General features: G+C 47.4%; 3 protein-coding genes across 4 annotated transcripts; 1 reads left to right on the plus strand and 2 right to left on the minus strand.

Annotated features, from left to right (window-relative positions):
- The first annotated feature begins 155 nt into the window (after positions 1-155).
- loxl3b (lysyl oxidase-like 3b) lies at positions 156-15,523 on the plus strand. Of its 2 annotated transcripts, XM_067242784.1 has the most exons (16): positions 156-224; positions 2,927-3,252; positions 3,645-3,808; positions 4,652-4,869; positions 7,143-7,211; positions 8,344-8,406; positions 9,395-9,599; positions 9,814-9,994; positions 10,524-10,678; positions 11,147-11,317; positions 12,363-12,522; positions 12,842-13,085; positions 13,233-13,348; positions 14,074-14,210; positions 14,301-14,412; positions 14,526-15,523. In XM_067242784.1, the coding sequence occupies exons 2-16, from the start codon at positions 2,934-2,936 to the stop codon at positions 14,597-14,599; spliced, it is 2,388 nt and encodes a 795-aa protein (XP_067098885.1). In that variant the 5' UTR covers positions 156-224; positions 2,927-2,933; the 3' UTR covers positions 14,600-15,523. The 2 variants fall into 2 exon arrangements, with proteins under 2 accessions (XP_067098885.1, XP_067098884.1); XM_067242783.1 differs by lacking the exons at positions 7,143-7,211; positions 8,344-8,406.
- On the minus strand, positions 15,492-19,287 carry LOC136948763 (serine protease HTRA2, mitochondrial-like). The gene is made up of 8 exons (XM_067242786.1): positions 18,631-19,287; positions 18,216-18,420; positions 17,830-18,024; positions 17,564-17,596; positions 17,360-17,468; positions 17,172-17,241; positions 16,411-16,506; positions 15,492-16,153 (listed from the first exon to the last, which is right to left on the minus strand). Exons 1-8 carry the CDS (start codon positions 19,098-19,100, stop codon positions 15,988-15,990), a joined length of 1,344 nt encoding a protein of 447 aa, XP_067098887.1. The 5' UTR covers positions 19,101-19,287; the 3' UTR covers positions 15,492-15,987.
- A 229-nt stretch (positions 19,288-19,516) lies between these two features.
- Positions 19,517-21,586, minus strand: mrps26 (mitochondrial ribosomal protein S26). Its single transcript, XM_067243602.1, has 4 exons — positions 21,230-21,586; positions 20,898-21,044; positions 20,518-20,641; positions 19,517-19,960 (listed from the first exon to the last, which is right to left on the minus strand). The coding sequence occupies exons 1-4, from the start codon at positions 21,448-21,450 to the stop codon at positions 19,829-19,831; spliced, it is 624 nt and encodes a 207-aa protein (XP_067099703.1). The 5' UTR covers positions 21,451-21,586; the 3' UTR covers positions 19,517-19,828.
- Between the last annotated feature and the right edge of the window lie 187 nt (positions 21,587-21,773).

The following is a 21,773-nucleotide window of genomic DNA, read 5'->3' on the forward strand; positions in this document are numbered from 1 at the left end:
CCCTCCTCCCCGAGGGCTGTACAGCTGGCAATTCACAGACAAAAGGGTGATAGGCATAATTGGCTATTAGGTGGCCCTGTATTCTGTCAACAGACACTTTCTACTGGACTAATAAGTAGGACGACTTGGTTTCACGAGTAGCCTGTTATATTTTGGATATCTGAATTATACTCCGCTTTGCTTCTCACTGATACTGTTACAATTATACAGGACACATAAAACAGGTAAGTGCACAATATTAATTGTAACAACGGTTCAAAAGTTCAATATTCTCTTGGTTGAGAAAAAACTTCGAGAATGGTAACTGCTACATATTTTTACTTGCAACGTTTTTGTACATCTGAAGGACTTAATTTAAAGTTTAAATGTAAAAAATGTTAAAGTCTGTTTCATTAGTAGGGTCGATCTCTGAACAATCTTTGTCTGGGCTACTTCCGATAATAACTTAATCGTGAAGTTTAACTTTTTTTCCAGCCAGCAGCCTACCCAATGTTTACAGCTAACTGTTCTAAATCATATTAGTTTACTTACAGTACTGTATATTTGTATAAATACCTTGACTGTACTGAGTAAGGATATGTTCTGTGTCCATTAAAACGACACCTATCAGATGCGGCAAATCAAACAGGTACATTTATGTAACGCAATGTGCCTATCAAACCTCGGTTTTAAAAAGTGATGGATGTGCTTAGTGTCAACCTGCAGCTAATAACTGTAGTAGGCCTACTTGTCTGGAGCGCAGTTATTTAAGCACCAGAACGGTGCATTCACGTAAATAACTCCAGATTCGGCAACCGTCTTTCGGTCTGAGGGGGGTTTGGAGCAGTAGCCTACTGAGAGCGAGATTATGTGCCGTAATGAAGGAAATATCCTGCTGCTATTCCAGTCAGTAAACGTAGTCTGAATTGCTTTCGCAGAAGTTGTCAGACGAGGCTGATTCAGATTATTTCCAAGATGTGTTCTTAAGGAGGACTTGACCTCCATTCTCTCTGACCCTGGTTTGTAGTTACACGTGTGTGTGGTTCTACCTTAATAAGCCTTCATAGAGCTACTTTTGGAATCAAATGGCATATAAAAGTAACCTTTCGTATCAACAACACCAGTAAGAACCGCTGGGCCAGTCACTGATGAGGAAAGATGTGATGTTCATTCCTCCACCAGCTGGTTTTTATTAGTTCTCATTTGGGCTCAGGCCTCAGTTTTGGGGTCAGTATAAAACTACTACTGCTTATGTCTTCAATGAGAGGCTTTTTTCCACATCAGTCTCTTTTGGTCAAACTCATATTATGACACACACATCTTTGGAATAGCTGAATGATATTTCTGGCGTTGCTGTGTGACTGAGTTACAAGTCACTACCTCTATAAGGGAGAAGGGACCATCCAGACTAGTTTATCTTATACAACAACTGAAAAACTTGTGCATGCTAATCACGTATTGCTGCTTCCTGGTCGGTGGGCTCAATCAGGCCAGTCAGTGCAGGTATGGAGGGTCTCTGGCCTCTGACCTGGGTGTACTGGGCCGGTGTGTACTTGGCTGGACTGAGCCAGTGTGTACCTGGCTGGACTGGGCCAGAGGAGTCTCTCCTTACAGACATTAGATTCAGTCCGTTTCTGAATAGGTTTTGGAAGGGAGAAACTCTAAGATTGTGATTTCTGTACAAATGAACTATTGAGTTTGGATTGTTAATAATAGCAATAAAACCTTTTATATAAAGGATCCTTTTTGGTATGTTTTCACAGCTTACTTAATATTATTGGTAACATATACAAATAATTCACTCCTATTGTTGATCACTGTCTGAAACAGGTTTGGCAGCGACAAGGGCATCTCTGTCTTCAGCACATGGAAGGTCCGGAAGGTCAAAGTTCAAATACCAGACTGAGTCACATACTTGGCGAGAAGCATTTCTGGCAAAAGTGCTTTCAGCAGCTTTTAATATGTCTGGGTTTGTTTAGCCTGTAATCATGTTCAGGCTGCTGTATCTAAACACATCTTGTTATTCTTGCCTTCATGACGAGTAAACATTCAGCAGCCGTTTTAAATCAAGAAGCGCTTCGTCCTTGTCACGAGAGGACATCCCCTCATGCGCCGTGCTTGTCAGGCCCTCTGGGTGACCTTCCCAGACCCAGCTATGGGCTTCTCTGCTCTGGGTGTTACAATTGCTGGGCTGGACCCAAATACAGGCACAGACAGTGGAATTTGGTGACGGTTTATTACAATAGTCCAGGTGAGCGATGATGTGGAGAGGAGCGACCAGAATGGCTGTAGGCAGAGAGACAAACCCGGGTTCGGTCAGCAGCCATTCTTGACAGACAGGCAGGTAGGGCCGAAGAATAGTGATCCTGGAGGCACCGGGAAACGGTGTGAGTAGAGGCGCAGCAAACACAATGAATCCGAAAACACGAACTAAACTCAGAATAGAGCAGAGATGCGGGGTAGATAAACTGTTGTGGTTGATGAGTTAATAGAAGGCGGGTGCGTCTACTGAGCAGGTGGAGTGGAAGCCGTTCCCGGGCATGCTCCAGCTGGGCTTCTCAGTCACGTCTACAGAATCTTGAACCATTGTTTAATGTGGACATGGGTACATCTTGGCCTTCTAAGTTGAGGGTGTTTACATTCAGCATAACTTTGTGCGTGCTGTAGCGTCTTGTGTGTGTCCTGTTGCCGGTGTGTCCCTGTGCTGCCAGGCATTGACCTTCTGACCTTTTAACAAGCTGAAAGAACATTAACCCTTGACCTTTCCTGGAGTTGAGGCCAGACTGTCAGACCTCCATTCTAACCATAATACTGAAAAAGCATTTGAAAAGTTTGTTAATTACTTGAAGTACCTGAGACTTCAACTTTAATCCAAGTACTTGATATAACAATACATGGAAATGAATTCGGAATGAATTAAAACAGCGTCTTCTTGCTGCTCCTGAAGGGTCGTCATGGTGATCTCACGACGGTGGCAACGGTGTACCGTCGGCTTCCTCTTGGGGATGTGGCTTCCTGCCTGCTTCTGCCAGACCACGCCCCCGTCCCCGGCCACGCCCCTGACCACGCCCCAGGCGGAGAGGTTGAAGTTCAGGCTGGTCGGTTACCCCCGGAAACACAACGAGGGACGTGTGGAGGTCTTCTACAAGGGAGAGTGGGGGACCATCTGCGATGACGACTTCTCGCTGGCCAACGCCAACGTCCTCTGTCGCCAGCTGGGCTTTGTCTCGGCCACCGGCTGGACCCACAGCGCCAAGTATGGAAAGGGCCTCGGTGAGACCGACAACACGTTTATCAAGTTCAAGTCTTTTATTGTCAGGTGCACAGAACAACACAGGGTCAGACTGGGCACTGAAATTCTTAGGACAAGACAACGCAAAGCAACCTGGCATAACGTAACATATAAGCACACAGGACATAGATTACATCTATGATGAGCTCAAATATAGTCAACCTTATTACATGTTTCTACGTTTTTGCACACATGTATGACGTGTTAATAACTCCAGGGCTCATATATTAGCTGGCGACTCTGGTACATAACATTGCACGTGACAATGCACATCAATGATGCATTCGTGACCACATTTCCCCTGGTGAGTCGTCACGGGACCATAGACAGGGACTGTGGCTGTGTGATGCCGACCGCCTGGTTCTTTGTGCAGGGAAGATCTGGCTGGACAACGTGCAGTGCAACGGAGGGGAGAAGAGTATCGAGCTGTGTAAGTCTCGCGGCTGGGGCAACAGTGACTGCACCCACGACGAGGATGCAGGGGTGGTCTGCAAGGACGAGAGGCTTCCCGGCTTTGTGGACTCCAACGTCATCGATGTAAGACTCGTTGGTGGCTTCAGTCATACTTTGTTGTGCGAATGAGCTGTGAGCCTCATTGATGAATCTATTGACCAACGGTATTTCTTACCCATTAAACCACAGTGTATGCTATATCACACCCTATCATAAAGTGTGACAAACACACGCACGTCACACACTGTAACTTCCTGATATGCTGGCTTTGTCTGGGTTTTATTAGTCCTGTGAATACAACCCGTTGTTCCATTGGCTCGGTGATTGAGGCTATAGGAGTGCTTTGTTTTGTTCTTATGAACCTCCCTGTGTGTGGAGTCTGTGCGGCCTCACCACACATGGTAAGCATTTAACGCACAGATGCAGCTCCACGTACAAAACACACACACACACATATGGAGGCAGTTAGCTGTGTCTTTACTGAGAAGGAACTTCTGATTTGAGGAGATTCTTGCCCAGTCTGCTGTCTGGAAGGCACACTCTCTCAGGATCAGTTGTTGCTCCCCGGACGGCCAGCTAGCCGTCTGCCACCAGGCCTGCCACACACCGCTGTCGGGGTTTATTGGTCGTAAACTGTGTGAACTCTTCCTGGAAATCAGAGTAAGGGTAATCATGAGTAGCTGGGACCTCAGACCCTTCGTCCTCCCCCTCCTTCTGACTGAACGCTACATCACCGTGCATAGCAAGTCAGGGAGGGGCGCGGGGGGGGGGGGGTATAGCTCAGTGGTTAGAGCGTTTCACTGCAGGTTCAAATCTTCCCCAGTACCGTACGCCGTTTTGGATGAGCGTGTCCGCAAAGTTAGGTGAACCTCTCAGTGGACTGAGTGACTTCCTGTGTGCTGACACGGAGAGGTCCTGCATCCGCAGGTACAGGTGGACGACAACAAGGTGGAGGAGGTCCGGCTGCGGCCCGTGGTCGCCGTGGCGAAGCGGAAGCTGCCGGTGACGGAGGGCGTGGTGGAGGTGAAGTACAAGGACGGCTGGGCGCAGGTGTGCGACGTGGGCTGGACCCCCAAGAACACGCGCGTCGTCTGCGGAATGCTGGGGTACCCCCACGAGAGGAAGGTCAACAAGAACTTCTACAAGTGAGTCGCCAGGATTCAAACTGTACCCATAAGATACATCTCATCTAGATACAGTACATAGATGTGATTGGACATAGATTGAGATGAGCCATTTTTGGGAGAAAAAAACTTTTCTCTGCTAGAAACTCTGAATGGGAACATTTCTCTGGGATGTTTTGAGTCTGCTGTCTTGTTTGTGTGTCGTCAGTTTCACCACCGCTAACAGACACATAACAATGCAACACAAACCACTAGTGGTCTCTCAGTCTCTGTGGCTGGAAAGTGGTGACCATAAACACAATGGTGGTGACCGGTGCTTCCCTGTGTACAAATGCTCAGTCTGCCCACTCATCTGCAGGAGTGTTCAGACGTGTTGAGAAATGTTTTTGTTTTTCTCGCTGATCGAGGATGGAAATGGTTTTCTTTCTGTTCTGTTTTTGTTTGTGTGTGTGGTGACCTGAGGAATGCAACCTTTTGTACCAGCGTCTACCCAACTTCAGAGCCTGACTCATTGACAACCATTTCCAAAACATTTTAAGATGCACATCTAAACAGTTGTAAAACCCACAGCAGATATTCTGTCAATATTCAAGAGGTTGAGAACTATGAGGCAGTGAAAATCTGTATCTTACCAGGAACCAGAGAGTTACATGAATTATGTGAAAATGACCAGACAGAGTTTAGAATGACAGAGAAGTTACAGAGTATGGAATCTTATGTTATGGAATCTTTTACGGAACACAAGAAGGTTAATTCCGCTGGTGTCTCCCAGCCCTCAGCTGTTGTCTCCCAGCCCTCAGCTGGTGTTTCTCAGCCCACCGGTAGCCGTCCTCTGGTGTCTCCGAGCCCTCCTCTGGTGTCTCCCAGCCCTCCTCTGGTGTCTCCCAGTGTGACCGCGATCTGATGTCTGCAGACCGGATCTCCATGCCTCTCCTCCCCTCGTGCTGCTGCTTGTTCACAGGAGCGCGAGGGGAGACGTGTGTTTTCTCTCAGCCAGGTGTGAAGACGAGGAGGCCGGGGGGCACCAGGGTTCAGGGGGACGGGGCAGGGGGGCAGGGGGACGGGGCAGGGGGGCAGGGGCAGTAGACTCTATCCGGTCAACAGACTGCCTGTTCTGTTATCAGACCAGGGGTCAAGTGACCTCCTGCAAGACCTTCTCTTGTTCTGGAGAGATTGACAGATGAGTCCATGAACGATCCCCTGAGCTGCTTTTGTGGAAGACACTGAGGTCCTTTCACTTAATGAACTCTTTGTGAGAGCTAGGAATGTCCGAATGCTTACGGAGAAGTGCCGTTTATAGAAGGTGAGCCCTTCTTTGACCTCCCCACACAGACTGGGATCTGGGTTTGTTTGCCCACTTGTCTGCCTGTCTGTTTGAACACGCCAGTCTGAAACAGCTTCCTGGGCTGCCATGTTCCTGAGCTCCGTTCATAGCGGGGTATGATATTTGGGATTGAGGAAGAAACATAGACTTTTCATATCCTAACAGGTACTTACCATGACAAAGCAAATGTTTGAGATATGATTGATGCTGTGATTTTGTGTTGGGAGAACAGGCAGAGGCAAAGAAGACTTTTTATTTTAGATTCCATCCAATAGAAAAATGTGTAATTGTAATGGCAGGCTGGAGAGAGCTCTTTGGAAACACATTTCGGAAGTATAATAACAAATGGTGATGTTTCCATTGTGTCTGTAAAATCAGAACTTTTTGGGGGTTGACTGGCTCTCCTTCCAGTTTTACACATCATGAGACATCTGGGATTCTGGTTTATATAGGGATTAGGGAATTAAGGCCAAACACATGTTAGGAGATGAATATCATTACCCACTGGATTTTCTAGAGACCCTAAAAGTATGTTCTTTTTGTAAAGTGGCCTGAATGTCGCTTTGGATAAAAGTGTCTGATAAATGTATACAATATTACTTCAGTCCAGAACATGTTGTTGAAATGACTCTCTCAAGTGGTGTAGGAATCCGTCCTGAATGAGTGTCATGTAACTGTGTGAGGATGTGGCTCTCTCACCACCACCGGGCTCGCTCACACAGGGAATGTCAACAATGTGGGTTATTCCATGGAGCTGCCCTGCTCCACTTACCTGCTCCACAGAAGCCCCTGTGTGTGTGTATACAAGTATGCGTGTGTGTGTCTGTGTCTAGTGTGTATAAGTATGCGTGTGTGTGTCTGTGTCTAGTGTGTATAAGTATGCGTGTGTGTAGTGCATACAAGTATTCCTGTGTGCATACGACTCCCAGTCTCTCTGTGTGATGGAGTCCTGCTGTTTCCATCATTGCAGAAGTCTCAGAAAGCGAGCAGCACCAGAGAAAGTCTCCAAATCCAAAGTTACAAAGTCAGCTGCAGCCAGGTACACGCTCAGGGTGGTCCCTGAACACACCCTGAACACACCCTCTCCATCCCCCGGGAACCCCAGGGTCCCCCCAACCCCCTGAGCTCACCCTCTCAGGGACCGTGTCTCTGGAGAGCTGATCCTAACTTCCTGAGCTTCTTGACTGCTAGCTCTGTTCTGCTGGAGGGTTGTAGAGTGTGTGTGTGTGTGTGTGTGTGTACATTAGTATCATCTAACTGTAGTGTTGTAGAGTGTGTGTGAGTGTGTGTACATTAGTATCATCAAACTGTAGTGTTGTAGAGTGTGTGTGTGTGTGTGTGTGTACATTAGTATCATCTAACTGTAGTGTTGTAGAGTGTGTGTGTGTGTACATTAGTATCATCTAACTGTAGTGTTGTAGAGTGTGTGTGTACATTAGTATCATCAAACTGTAGTGTTGTAGAGGAATGTATACTCTTAACTCTGCCTAATCCTAATCTGGGGGTTGACCCTTATTTACCGGTACTACTTAGAAAGGGAACCCTATGAAGCACCTCACCTCTCTCCTCCTCTCCTCCCTCACCCCTTCATCTCCTTCTACCCTCACCCATTCACCTTCTGCATACCCTCCTCCTCACCTCCATCCTCCCTCTCTTACTCACCTAACTCCTCTCACCCCCTCACCCCCTTCTCCGTCCCTCACCTTCCTCCCTCATCTCCCTCCATCCAGCCCCACTAATGCAGCACCTGCTACAAGGCACCAAACACCCTTTATCTGCCCCACTACCTTCTAAAGATATCCAGTGTATGTGGTATATCTTTGCTCTAAGGCATGCATCTGTCGATACCTTTGTGTCTTCTGCATGGCAGTCTGTGTGCCCGGCCCACAGTTTTTATCGCATCATTCAGTTGGAACTCATTAGCACGGCACTAATCAAACCATGCTGCATGAATCAGTGGATTATATGCATGTATATATTACATATACATATACTGTACAATAACTACATAAGTGAAATGTTGTAAGTCCGTGTCAAACTAACTCCATTGTTCAATTGCAGTGCTTTTTCGTCATGATTGATGTCAGTGCTTCATGTAACTTAACGTGTGACTATAACTGTCATCTTCTCATCCCCTCTGTAAACCCCTCTAACACATGTTTACCTTGCAGGCAGACTCCCAAAGCTAAAGCTAACTCTAGGACTAGGCAGAGCCACTCTGGGCCAAACAAAAGGTAATCTGGGTAATCTGGAGCGGCCATTTTGATCAACCGTGTCCACTACCTGTAGGTACCTGACTCATGAGATGTATCAAAATGGCTGCCGGCGTGACTTCATCTGTGGACTTCTTGATTCTCCTCCTGATCCTGGCATTGGAATCATGGCCATAAATCTGTCTAGTTCAGGACTCTGAGAGTGAGATCAAACACCTGGAGAAGGGAGGGGGAGGGGGGGGGCTGAGTACAACTACAGTATGGCTCAATAGTAGAGTACAGAACAAGAGGTATCAGGTTTGAATCCCCCTGTGTACGTTGCTTTGGATAAAATCATCTGCTAATCGAACACAGTATTATTATAAACACCCTTCAGTTGACACTCCTCCAGTGTTCATTTAGCAGCCCGGAGTGAGTTGTTGCCGTGGTTATACCTGTTGTCAGTGCATCTAGAATACAGGGATGGGTACAGCTCAGTGGTTGAGTGTTTGACTGCAGATCTAAAGGTCCAAGGTTCAAAATCCCCCCTCTGTATGTTTCTGTGGATGAGAGCGTCTGCTAAATGTTTACATATTGCATTATTTCATACCTACCTCGCGTCTCTCTGCTTAATGCAGTCAACAGTTCAAAACAGGCAGTAGTTTGAGGCGTTCTGGATGAACACCTTGCTAGACTGCAACGTCTCTCGGAGACATTCTTGTTGAGGACTGATGAGATAAGTGTTGTGTAAGTCCAGGCCTCCTGCCAGAGGGATGTATAACATCTGGTACGGTCGGTTGTCTTCGAAGATGTATTGACCTGATACAGCTAAACACAACAAAGTTACTTTGATTCTGTTCTAATATTATTTATGAATGTTAATCTGTAACTCTCCAAAAATCTTATACAAATATTTTAATAGGGTTGTTATTTTACAGCTGCTGCTGCTGCTACTGGAAACCAAGCCCCAATACACTTTTATAACTCTTAAACCTCTAAACTCGCCCCCGCCCCCCCCCCCCCCCCCCAGGCTGCACGCGGAGCGCCAGAAGAGTGTCTTCCTGCTCCACTCGGTGGGCTGTGTGGGTACGGAGGTGCACCTGGCCGCCTGCCCGCTGGAGTTCAACCAGGCCAACGCCACGTCCTCCTGCCGGGGCGGGATGCCGGCCGTAGTCAGCTGCGTGCCCGGCCCCCAGTACACACCCAGCGGCATGAAGAAGAAGCCCAAGACGTCGGTGAGGAGCCCGCCCTGGCAGCAGGGTCCCACGTGTTTGTGTTTTTCCGGTCCTAACAGGGTGGTCAAATAAACTGTGTCCTCTCCCCTTCTCTTTTATTCCTCCTCTCCTCCCTCCTCTCCATCCCCTCCTCACCCCTACACTCCTTTTCCCTTCCCTTCTCTCCTCCACACTGCTCCTCCTGTTCACTCCAACCCCCCCTCCCCCTCCCCAGAGCACAGTGAGGCTGAAGGGGGGGGCCAAGCTGGGGGAGGGACGTGTGGAGGTTCTGAGGAACAGCCAGTGGGGCACAGTGTGTGACGACCGCTGGAACCTGCAGTCGGCCAGCGTGGTGTGCAGGGAGCTGGGCTTCGGAAGCGCCAAGGAAGCCCTCACTGGAGCCCGCATGGGCCAAGGTCTGCAGCCTCCCCCGCATGGACGCGCAGCACACATTCTAATGAACTTTGTAGGATATATACAGTACTGCTAAGGCATGGTCAGGAGGAGGAATTCATGCATATATTCCTCCTTCAGGAGGAAACGTGTTTTTTTTTTTCGTTTCGGAAAGTACCTGACTTGAAGTTACGGTTGGGCTGTAGGTGTGGGTCCCATCCACAAGAATGAGGTTGTGTATGTACTGAGGTTGAGGTTGTGTTTGTGTTGTAGGCAGGTACCCCATCCACATGAATGAGGTTGTGTTGAGGTTGTTTGCACTAAGCTTGTGTACATACTGAGGTTGAGGTTGTGTTTGTGCTGTAGGCATGGGCCCCATCCACGTGAATGAGGTTGTGTTGAGGTTGTTTGCACTAAGCTTGTGTACATACTGAGGTTGAGGTTGTGTTTGTGCTGTAGGCATGGGCCCCATCCACATGAATGAGGTTGTGTTGAGGTTGTTTGCACTAAGCTTGTGTACATACTGAGGTTGAGGTTGTGTTTGTGCTGTAGGCATGGGCCCCATCCACATGAATGAGGTGAAGTGTCTGGGCCAGGAGAAGTCCATCTGGAACTGCCCCTACAAGAACATCACGTCTGAGGACTGCCAGCACTTGGAGGACGCCGCCATCATATGCAACACACCCTACATGGGTGTCGAGAACTCGGTCAGAGCGGACCTGCTTACCACACATACCTGAAACACCTCACAAATGTTCATTACCTTTTTCCACCAGGAAAACTCTCATTTGAGTTCTCTTTTTAAAGATAAATTCTGTGTTTGTTTTTGATTATTTGTTCTAATGTTATTTTAACCTATATTTGTATAGATCTCTAGTCGCTAACCGATATCAGCCTAACACTTACGTATCGGTTCTTTCTTAATTGTTTTCAAATGAATGACCAAGTGTAAGTGCCGCTTATGACTTTGTTTGTGGAGATTATACTGTGATGAGAGATGAAAAGAGAAAAGAACATCCTCATCTAATAAACAGTAAATCAGCATCACAAATAAACAAAGAGCTTTAGACCCTCCCCACTCACAGTGTGTCTGGTGGACCTCCCTGCGTCCATCCAGCCCACACAGAACCCCCTCTTCTCTGCTCCGCGCTCGCTAACACATCTGCTCCACACAGATCCGCATCACGGGGGGCCGGACGCCCTACGAGGGCCGTGTGGAGGTGCTGGCCACAGATGCCAATGGGACCCAGAGCTGGGGTCTGATCTGTGGGGAAGCCTGGAGCACCAAGGAGGCCATGGTGGTGTGCAGGCAGCTGGGGCTAGGCTACGCTAACCACGGTCTGCAAGTAGGTTAACTTAACCGCTAATCTGCTAATCATGGCCTGCAATGAGGGTAACCTGCTAACATAGACTAAAAGTAAGTTAATTCACCTGCTACCATGCTAATCATGGACTATGCATACATTTAGTCATTTAGCAGACGCTCTTATCCATACCATGAACCTCTAATCTAAACGCCTTTGCTTGGTGGATAGGCCAATCCCAACCTGCACTGTGGCAACTTCACATTGGTTACCAACAAAAATAATAACAAACCATGTGAGGGGGACCTAGCTCTGCGGCTAATCCCACAGCTAGGGCTGCATTAGCAAACTGCAACTGTTTACCAAGGGAGCCCAGACAGGAAGTGTCAGAGGTGGGACAGGAAGTGCCCTCTGACTGACTCCCCTCAGGGCCTGTGTGCAGGTCCGGATAGTGGGCGGCCGGACCTACTATGAGGGCCGTGTGGAGGTTCTGGTTGGGTCACGTTGGGGCACAGTGTGCAGCGAGCGCTGGACCACCAAGGAGGCCATGGTGGTGTGTCGACAGCTAGGGCTGGGATACTCCATGCATGCCATCACTGTGAGTAGGACTGAGGACAGAGGCCACACCCGTCAGCACAGTCTGGGGGCCGAGGAGCACCTGTCAAGTGTCGTCTTCATTCACATTAGTCATATTTCTCAGTTGTCTCCTTGTATAATATCATGGACCAAGCTGTTTCCCCAGGATTTGTCAGTCCTACTGAAGACTTAAGACTTAAGCAAGTTTATTGTATTATAAACTGTACCTGTTTTCCCCAGACACAAGAATACATTTGACTATGAATGACTTACAGCAAACACATTTTTAACACACACATTTACTCCTGAGAGAGCCTAGAATCTTAGTAATCTCCTGATGGATGCTGTGTGTGTGTGTGTGTGTGTGTGTGTGTGTGTGTGTGTGTGTGTGTGTGTGTGTGTGTGTGTGTGTGTGTGTGTGTGTGTGTGTGTGTGTGTGTGTGTGTGTGTGTGTGTGTGTGTGTGTGTGTGTGTGTGTGTGTGTGTGTGAATGTTGTTGCCCCCCCCAAAGGAAACATGGTACTGGGACAGCAGTAACATAACAGAAATGATAATGAGTGGTGTGAGGTGCACAGGAAGTGAGATGTCGCTGGATCACTGCCAGCACCACAAGTCCGTCAGCTGCCAGAAGGCTGCGGCCAAGTTCGCAGCTGGGGTCATCTGCTCGGAGAGTGAGTTAGCATCCATGCGGAATCTCAACACGCAACCTCACCCTCGCCACATCATTATCTATCTAACATTTTTCATTTTATTCACTGCATTTTCCATAAGCAACATACAAGTGAAAATATAAAATCTGGAGTTCATAGTTCTAACGTTATTTTGGTGATTGGAGTCGAGCAATGGTCTGTATTTACCAGGCACAGTGCAAAGTAACCACATCTCAGCTACCAGGCACTGTGCAACAATTAGCATATCTCAACTGCAATATGAAATGCAATACATGTCATGTGCTAACTGGTTCCTTTGTCGACGTCCTCGTGCGTCCAGCGGCGTCCGACCTGGTCCTGAACGCGCCCCTGGTGCAGTCGAGCGTCTACATCGAGGACCGTCCGCTGCACATGCTCTACTGCGCCGCCGAGGAGGACTGCCTCTCCAAGTCTGCCTCCAAGGCCAATTGGCCCTACGGCCACCGCAGGCTGCTCCGCTTCTCCTCCCAGATACACAACATCGGCCGGGCCGACTTCAGACCCAAGGCCGGGCGCCACTCCTGGGTGTGGCACGCCTGCCACGGGTACAGGAAGCTTCCTCATCTCCGTGCTGAGCTACGCATTCAGCCCGGTCCAACTAGACATTCACATGGATGGCGCCAACAGACCTGTAATATTAATGTTAAGGAATGAAATTGGCTCAAGAGTTGTCTTTGCTTTTTCCTTCTCAGCCACTACCACAGCATGGACATCTTCACCCACTATGACCTGCTGTCGGCCAATGGGAGCAAGGTGGCTGAGGGCCACAAGGCCAGCTTCTGTCTGGAGGACACGGAGTGCTTTGAAGGTGAGCCTGGGCACTGCTGAGCGAGGTTAAATATAACCTTAGGAGAGTGGAGTTCATGTAACATGAGGAGAGTGGGAGTTTATAATAATGTGTTGATAAGATGTAAATTCTGGAGAAGGCAGGCAGGAAGGAGTCACGACAATTATGAAAAAGGTTGACTCGGTTTTATTAGCTCGACGTCGGATCATGCCACCAATCCACAACAGAGTGGCTAGCATGAGTGAAGACTCTCTTACAAGAGTGCTTAAAAACAGTATCTGGACATGTTCAAACATAGAATGCACAGAATCGCTTCCTTAACGGGTCTTCAGTGGTCAGTACTGATACACTAGAACGTTCAACAGGAGAAGTGGTCGTTAATCACATAAGCCTTATTTGTACATGATTTTACTCACTGTCTCCCCACTGTCTGGCCTGCATGCTATATTCTGCTCAGAGGGGGCCTCGCTGTATGACCTCTTGACCTTACAGAGACACAAGCTGTACATGTACCCAGAAACTCTGCCTTAAATGTGTTCAGTTAGCATTTTGTCCTAAGCGACACACAGATAGGGATGTGAACCTGCAACCTCTTCATGTACAGTCAACGCTATATCATTCAGCTCCATCTACTGAGGAGCGTGTTAACTCTGAGGAGAGCTTCTTCTGTGGATAAGCACGTGCATGTATGAACACGACAGCAGGGAGCTCTGTGCGCTAACATAAGCTGTCCCATGGTCCTCCAGGTATCTCCAAGAGGTACGAGTGTGCAAACTTTGGCGAGCAGGGCATCACGGTGGGGTGCTGGGATCTGTATCGCCACGACATCGACTGCCAGTGGATCGACATCACAGACATCAAGCCAGGGAACTACGTCCTGCAGGTGGACAGACGGCTTGTTTACAACTTGTTTCATTTTCCTTATTCGTTGATGACCTATTGAGCCGATAATGTGAATTCCTAATTCTTTCAGATTGTTATAAATCCAAATTTCGAAGTGGCAGAGAGTGACTTCACCAACAACGCCATGAAGTGCAACTGCAAGTATGATGGCCATCGCATCTGGCTTCATAACTGTCACATTGGTGAGTCTCAGAGATCTGTAATACGTTTTAGGATTTTTTTAATCTAATGAGCAGCACCCCCATGTTCGGCTCGTCTGTTGCCTATGAACGCCACTCTGCTTCTCTGCCCCCAGGTGATGCGTTAAGCGAGGAGGCTGAGAGGAGTTTTGATAAGTACCCTGGACAACTCAACAACCAGATCTCCTAATTGCCGTGGTAACAGGCCATCTTGCCAGACCAGCAGAAGGGGAGAAGAGGGGAGGGGGGGTGGTCATGTTGTACACAGTAGCTAGGTAAATAGGTCCCACCAGCCCTTAAGTCAAAGGCCCCCCTGTTTGCCTAGCTACATACCTGCATCTTATGTACCCCAGTCAAGATATCTCCTGAAGCAGCCACGCGGTTATGACAGGATTACAGTCATTTGGTGAATGTGTGGGTGTATGTATGTGTGTCAAAGAGACATTTTGCTTGAATACTTAAGTGATCTTTTAGTAAACATTTCTCTTTGGCTCAGGGGGAGTCAAGTGCTAGACTGCTTCAAAGGGTTTCATACCGGTACTTTTCATGAGTACCGTCACGCAAGCTTGTAACAAATGTTAAGAGTATGAAGTGTTATTTTTTTATCCAGTGAGTTTGAAAGGGGATCCGGGAGAAGATGTTCCGATCTTCAGCAACCTCTAGAGTTTTTACAAGGAGTCGTCCTACTCTGGTGCTGCTCTGTGAAACCATTGTCATGTGTGCAGACGTTTATATCTGACAACACATCGTGACTCATGCCAGTTCTTCTCAGAGCATTTTTATACCATCTGCTTGTTTACCATTTTGTCACATTTTACACTCTTGTATCTTTTTATCTTCTTCAACTCGCAAACAAAGGAAGGAAACAAAGTATTTGTGAATGTATTTATTGTCCTATTCAAGGTGTTAAGTAGTTGCCCTGGAGCAAAAATAAGTACAAAATTATTCACAAGAACACTCACATTCACAGCCATTTTTTTGTGTTCCAAGAGTACTATTAGAACTAGTTGGTAAAGTGTTCAAAGTTCTGTGCAGAACAAGGGAAATTATAACACATCTGGAATATATAATGTCAATCCAAACCTGCTTTAACCAATAAAACTGTCAAGAGGAAGTTGTGTGTGTGTGTGCAGTGTTTCACATTACCAACTTTTTCAGACGTCACACATTTCATAACAGTCTGATGCAAAGAAGAATATCACCAACATTAGTTTGGTGAAAGCATGTCCTCCAGATGCAGCAGTTCCTCACGGTATCAGTTACCATAGTGTATCCCCTGTCCCCCGTCCACAGATACTGATCACCGACCCCCCTGCACGTCATTAACTTCCTCAATACGTCCATGTAAACATGCAGGGGGGGGGGGCACTTCCTGTTCTGGAAACTGGGCTCTTTCACACCTTCCCAAGCCTTCACCTTCCACACTTATCCAAAGCATCTATGCGTCTTTCCTCAAGTACCGCATCACAAGTTCCCGTAGCCCCAATAGTTTGTAGCAACCCACACACGAGGATGAGTCTCCTAGCACTTCGTCGGCAGCCTCCGAGCTTCGTCCTGGTCGTGTCCTGCTTCTCGGGGTCACTCTGTGACCTCCGGAGCCGCCTGCAGCCGCAGCACTTCCTGTCCTCTCCTCACCACCATGGCGATGCTGTCACTGGTGCGCACGGCGTTGTAGATCTCCTCCGAGGTGTGCACCTTGGCGCCGTTGACCTCCACCACCACGTCTCCTGGCAACATGCCCGACCTGGGGGGGGGGGCCTGTGTTACATCACCTGACCTAGGGGGAGGTGCTTGGGTTACAGTGCCCAAGCAGGAGCCATACCTTTCCTTATGTGACCAAATTCAACTGGTTAAACTCACCCCTCAATACCGCCCGGCCTTGCTATCTAACTGCTAGCGTTTCAGATGTTGCCGGCTGGCTAGGGAGATGTTTCTCACAGGAAGTGTCTGTACTGAGGCTGTAAATTGTGCTAGAAGGTCAGAGGACCCCATGGGACTGACCTGTATGCTGGGGAGCCCGTGATGACCCTGTGGATCATGACCCCGTGACTCACGTCCGGGAAGGAGGGGTCTCTCAGCCTCAGCTCAGCGATGATGCTGCAGACAACAGCAGACTGGGGCTAAAGCTAACAGGGCAGGCTTGTTTTATATATGTGTATATTTTGGGGCATTTTCATGCTTTATCGGACAGTGAACAGACAGGAGCGACAGGGGAGACAGAGGGGAAGACATGCAGGAAATGGCCAGGCCACTACTGTAAGGCTTCAGCCCATAGACATAAGAAAGAGTAGACGCCGCATTGGCTGCTGGGCACTAGAAATGCGGCCGCCATCTTGGACAGGGCAAATTCCTAGTTGCGTAGCATCAGAATAAACAAGATGCCAGCACTGTGCAGCATATTCCTGATCAAATTAGGGGACAATCCCAAACAGGGCTGGGGGGATTACTTTTCACAAGTAAGATTTAACATTACCGTACTATTGGTTGTATTTTGTGAAAAGAATAACCATGTCCTGTATCATGTATGACCTTTACAGCAAAGCAAACTGCGTGAAAATCAGTTTGGTGTTCAGTTTGGTATGATTAATGAAATGCGCTGACAGCTCATTGCCCCAGCCAAACAGATTACACTAAGTGGAGCGGTTGCCCGTTCCAAGATGGAGCGGGCCAGTAGGGGTCAGTGCCAGTAGGCAGTAGTGGTCGATGCGGTGCCTTTTCAGTGTTTCCCTGTTTGCTAAAGTCTAAACACAACGTGTGCTCACCTTGGAGTCAGGGTCAGCATCATCACCCCGATGTAACGACGCTTGGTCTGAGAATCCCCAACGTTCGATTCTGGGACGTAAAGGAGAGGTATAGGGAGATATTGATGTCCTCCTACAATGGCAGAGTTCAAGGGTCGCATGTTCCTGTCCCCCCCCCCCCCCCCCCCCTACAGCAAAAGTTCACATACTGTTGTTTTCCGCTGCTTTGTCCAGGAACTGCTTGACGCGGTCGGACGGGATGGCGAAGGAGATCCCGGCGGTGACCTTCATGGTGTTTATACCGATTACCTCGCCGTCCTGGAATGCAGCAGAACACAGCTAGATGTGGGAGTCCATCAGAGGGGAACGTCGCCATCAGAGAGAGGGAAAGAGGAAAGGAACCTCCAACTCACCAAATTGATCAGAGGTCCTCCGGAATTCCCGAACTGCAAGGAACAACATCACACATTATGGAACTGTTGGGAGACAGCTCATGTACTACAGCACTGCCAGGGTCTAAGTCATTCATATTTGGGGGATGGGTTTAGCTCAATGGTTAGAACATTTGACTGCAGATCAAGAGGTTGCAGGTTTTAAATAGCCTCGGTATGTCACTTTGGATGAAAGCGTCTGCTACATGAATGCATGGTTGTGCCTCAGGGGGAGGGCAGGGACTCACGTCGATGGCGGCGTCTGTCTGGATGTAGTCCATGTTGTTGTTGGAGAGCCCCAGCTCCTTGCTGCCCCTCTGCACCGAGCTCACGATGCCAGATGTGATGGTGTTGCGCAGGGCGAACGGGCTGCCCATGGCGACCACAAACTCCCCCTGGCGCACTTCGGACGACAGCCCCAGGGAGAGGGTGGGCAGAGGATGCTGCAGGAGGAAGAGACGGGTCACAAGGTGGGAACGGCCAGGACTGCCTGATGGACCGTGACGACCATCATTAGGCCTCGCTCGAGTCACATGACACTAACGACCTCACACAAACAACACTTCAGCAAACTATGCCATCTCATCAGTTATAGCAATTACAGACAGTAATTGTTCAAATGGTGTACACTCACCCTGGCATTGATTTTGATGGTGGCGATATCTGCCAGCTGATCTACGTCTTGCACGGTGGCGTTATATGTCGCCCCATTGGTCAGCTTCACGCGGACACCTCGCTTGTTGGCAACGACGTGGGCGTTGGTCACAATGAGCCCATCTCTACTGATGATAAAACCGGAACCGTTGGATATAGGGACTTCCCTGCCCGAAAACGGATGCCTGAAAAATATCGGCTTTGTTAATGGCCTTCCGAATGTCGCTTGTATCCTTAGCCAGTGTGAAGCCATGAAAGCCTTTGAAATGTGGCAATAACTTCCATTTGGCTCTAAATTAGCTTCGTTCATCCCATTCAGCCAGATCATGGACATGTACAGATATCTTTGTTGGGTTTGTCATTGAAAAAAAACAAGTGTATTCACTATAACTTACCTGCTAACGATTTCGATGTACACCACAGCCGGAGACGACTTTTCCACCACATCAGCAATGAAGTTATACTTGTAGCGTGGGCTGTCAGGTTTGTAAGGAGATGCACATTGAGCAGATGGCAGCATGCGTTCGAGGATCGATCCATATAGTAAGGCTGGTCCCCTGTCAGTCTTCCCATCATCTTTGCAGTGAGAGAGCGCCACACCAAGTCCTAAACAAACGGCGACAGACCTGAGGAGTCCTGTCCGACCTGAGCCATTGCCGCCGTCGCTTTCTGTACTCCGTAGTGACAGTGCGCTGTTGTCCCAACAGCATTTCACATCTTTCACCGAATAACTATCGCTGACTGAAGCACTGGATACTTGTTTTAAAGTTTTTTCAAGAAAAATAGTAAATGTGTGTCTGCGTTCTTGATTGTATCTTCTGAAAAGAAGCCACAGGAAGGGTCGACTTACATGTTTCGTTGCCATGTTGCATCAGTTCCCTGAAATAACTTTATAACCCCTGGTCCTATTCTTTAAAACACTTGGTATAATGCATGGACCGAGAACACACATATAGAAAACAAACACCCGGACGAACAATTAAAGCTGTCGTTTAGTATAAATGGGCTATATATTTTAATTTCAAATCAGCTGTCAAATTCGGTCCTCGGAAGTCGACTCACAATGACAAGCCATGGAGTGCTTCGCGCATGCGCAGACATTGCATCACGTTTTAGGGCGCATTCAAGTCCAGAAGTGTTTTAAGATGCTTGGAAGTACGGAAGCTTTGAAGGATAAGCGAAACATAATAACATAACTTAGCCGTGCATATATATAAATATCGTATTTATAGCAAATTATGTCATTAACTTTTATATGAAAGACCAAGAACATATTAAATAAAGGATTTAAATATTTATTAGGCTTAGCACACATGTCTACACAGACAAACTCAAATATGGCTCACAGGACAGGAGTAGAAAGTTTGAGAAACTGTTCTGTACAATATAATTTATTACATACACACGTGTACCTGCAATGTCTACACACAGGGTTTGACACTTGTTATATTCATTGGTGGACTGGCGAGGGTAACCAGGGAATGCTAACCTCTCTTCACACCCACTGATTCCTATGACTCCTCTCAGATCAACAAATGATAGAACCCACATGTAGTCAACTTAGTGACAGAAGGAGACCTGTCAGTGAGAAGATCACTCCAATACTGTCCTCTTCACCACGCGGCCATCTTTATCAATGGCAAAGTTATAGTTTTGTGGGTTGTCTAGAGCTTCTTCGATGCGTTGATCCAAGTTCTCCAAAGTGATAAAGTTCTTTGCATCCTCCTGTTGGGCACCAGAAGTAAAAGGATGTTTTGATTTAGACAAACACAGACACAGATGTAGTACCGTATTTCTTCAAATAAACGCTGCGGCGTTTATTAAATAACGTTTATTTTTGGTGCAGCGTTTATTCGAGGGCGGCGCTTATTCGAGGGCAGCGTTTAATTAGTAAGGGTGATCTCGTGAATTGTAGCTGCAGTGCAGCCATAGACAACTTAGTTGCTGGCATTGTGACAAATGAATCTTGCTGCTAAAAACGCAGGTTTCATTTACTACCGCTGACCTCCTTGTCTATTCTTTGTTTGTCTATGAGTGCGGCAACTCGTTAGCTTTCAAACAGAAAGTTATGTACATGTGTAATAAATACTGGGGTTGAATTTAACCAATTAAATAACCGTTTTCAGATTTTTTTGTGCAGTGTTTATTAGAGGGCTGCGTTTATTCGAGGGCTGCGTTTATACGAAGAAATACGGTATTTCAGTTCTCAAAATGGCAGTCAGTACAATAGACGAGCCCACATGCGCACACACGTGAGCTGTGTGATAATAAAAGAGTCTTACCTGCAACTGCAGGATCTCTCTCTCCTTTGCTCTGATTAACTCCTGTAAGAGCTGCTCTGCCTGGATGGCCTCCTCGCTTTTCTTCAGCTCAGCTGCTTCCAGCTCATTCTGGATTCTCAGCTCTCTGTAAATAAGCATGAACTTATTTCATGAATTTAGCTGATGCTTTTGTCCAAAGCAAAATACACATAATGCATGTAGAAAGTACAAAAGAAATTCAAGGATCAGAAGGTGTTTCAGTAGTATTTCAGTGGTAATAGTCAAGGAACGGTCTGTATTCTACCAGGCACAGTTTCAAAAGAACATTTCAAGACTGATCTATCTGTTGGTAAACGGGGTTTCTCACGTATGACAATATAACGCAGACGTGCATACCGCACCTGACTTTTCGCATGCGGAGGTTCTCTGCATCGTTCCATGCCATAAGCGCACGGTGTTCCTCCGCCTCCTGCTTCGCTCTCTCCTCCGCCTGGGACCCCACCTCAGCCTCGTATCTCTTCCTCAGCATCTCCTCCTTGAACTCCAGACTGACAACACACGCAGACAATCGATTATTCGAAGGGACTGTAGACTATTAAACCACACACTGTACGTTCACTGAGAACCCCCTTCCCCCATTCATAAACATTCATTAGCCTTCGTTTTAACAAGCTGCAGCAACATGAAACAATGGACTGTCAGACTGTGTACACAGACTGACCACAAAACTTACCGAAGTGCCCTCATGATTAATTCATACTCTGTAAATCTCTCCTTGAGAACTACCATCTCGACTGGGTCAATGGGAGGTGGTACTTTGATCCGTCCCTCTTTCGACTTGGCCTTCGGGTCGTTGCGGGACTTTCTCCCTCTGACAGCCTCCACAAGCACGGCACCCCGGGATGCGAGAAGACGAGTAACAGGGGTACCCGTTCTACTAATAACTTGAAACATTTTGACTACTGACGATAATGTACAGCCAGCGAATTAGAATGCATTTGATGGAAATCAGATGCAATGTGAACTATGTAATGCTATTACAATTAAATGTATCCAAGTAAAATGTAACATTGAGATCCTTAGATACACGAGGCAGCCATATTGTTGTCCTTTAACCAACCGGAAGTATTCTGTATTGGCACGTTATTCGTGACTGCCACCTACCGTCAAAGTTAAATATTACAAAAGAAAGCTACTCGTTACCTTATTAAATAATTGAATAGGCTAGTTACTAATAATTACATTTAATTAATCACCCCAACTATTTAATACTCTGA

Source organism: Osmerus mordax, chromosome 9 (genome assembly GCF_038355195.1).
Source record: "Osmerus mordax isolate fOsmMor3 chromosome 9, fOsmMor3.pri, whole genome shotgun sequence".
NCBI classification, from domain to species: domain Eukaryota; kingdom Metazoa; phylum Chordata; class Actinopteri; order Osmeriformes; family Osmeridae; genus Osmerus; species Osmerus mordax.

What these genes read in the sequence shown, in the direction of transcription:
- loxl3b (XM_067242784.1), top strand. Translation starts at nt 2,934, where the DNA reads ATGGTGATCTCACGACGGTGGCAACGGTGTACCGTCGGCTTCCTCTTG. An exon ending in GTGTGGCACGCCTGCCACGG is followed by an intron (nt 13,086 to 13,232) that starts GTACAGGAAGCT and finishes TTTCCTTCTCAG; the next exon opens with CCACTACCACAGCATGGACA. An exon ending in GCTTCATAACTGTCACATTG is followed by an intron (nt 14,413 to 14,525) that starts GTGAGTCTCAGA and finishes CTCTGCCCCCAG; the next exon opens with GTGATGCGTTAAGCGAGGAG.
- LOC136948763 (XM_067242786.1), bottom strand. Translation starts at nt 19,100, where the DNA reads ATGGCAACGAAACATGTAAGTCGACCCTTCCTGTGGCTTCTTTTCAGA. An exon ending in TACATCGAAATCGTTAGCAG is followed by an intron (nt 18,421 to 18,630) that starts GTAAGTTATAGT and finishes GATATTTTTCAG; the next exon opens with GCATCCGTTTTCGGGCAGGG. An exon ending in AGACAGACGCCGCCATCGAC is followed by an intron (nt 17,597 to 17,829) that starts GTGAGTCCCTGC and finishes TGTTCCTTGCAG; the next exon opens with TTCGGGAATTCCGGAGGACC.
- mrps26 (XM_067243602.1), bottom strand. Translation starts at nt 21,450, where the DNA reads ATGTTTCAAGTTATTAGTAGAACGGGTACCCCTGTTACTCGTCTTCTC. An exon ending in CTCCGCATGCGAAAAGTCAG is followed by an intron (nt 20,642 to 20,897) that starts GTGCGGTATGCA and finishes GCTTATTTACAG; the next exon opens with AGAGCTGAGAATCCAGAATG. An exon ending in GAGAGATCCTGCAGTTGCAG is followed by an intron (nt 19,961 to 20,517) that starts GTAAGACTCTTT and finishes GGTGCCCAACAG; the next exon opens with GAGGATGCAAAGAACTTTAT.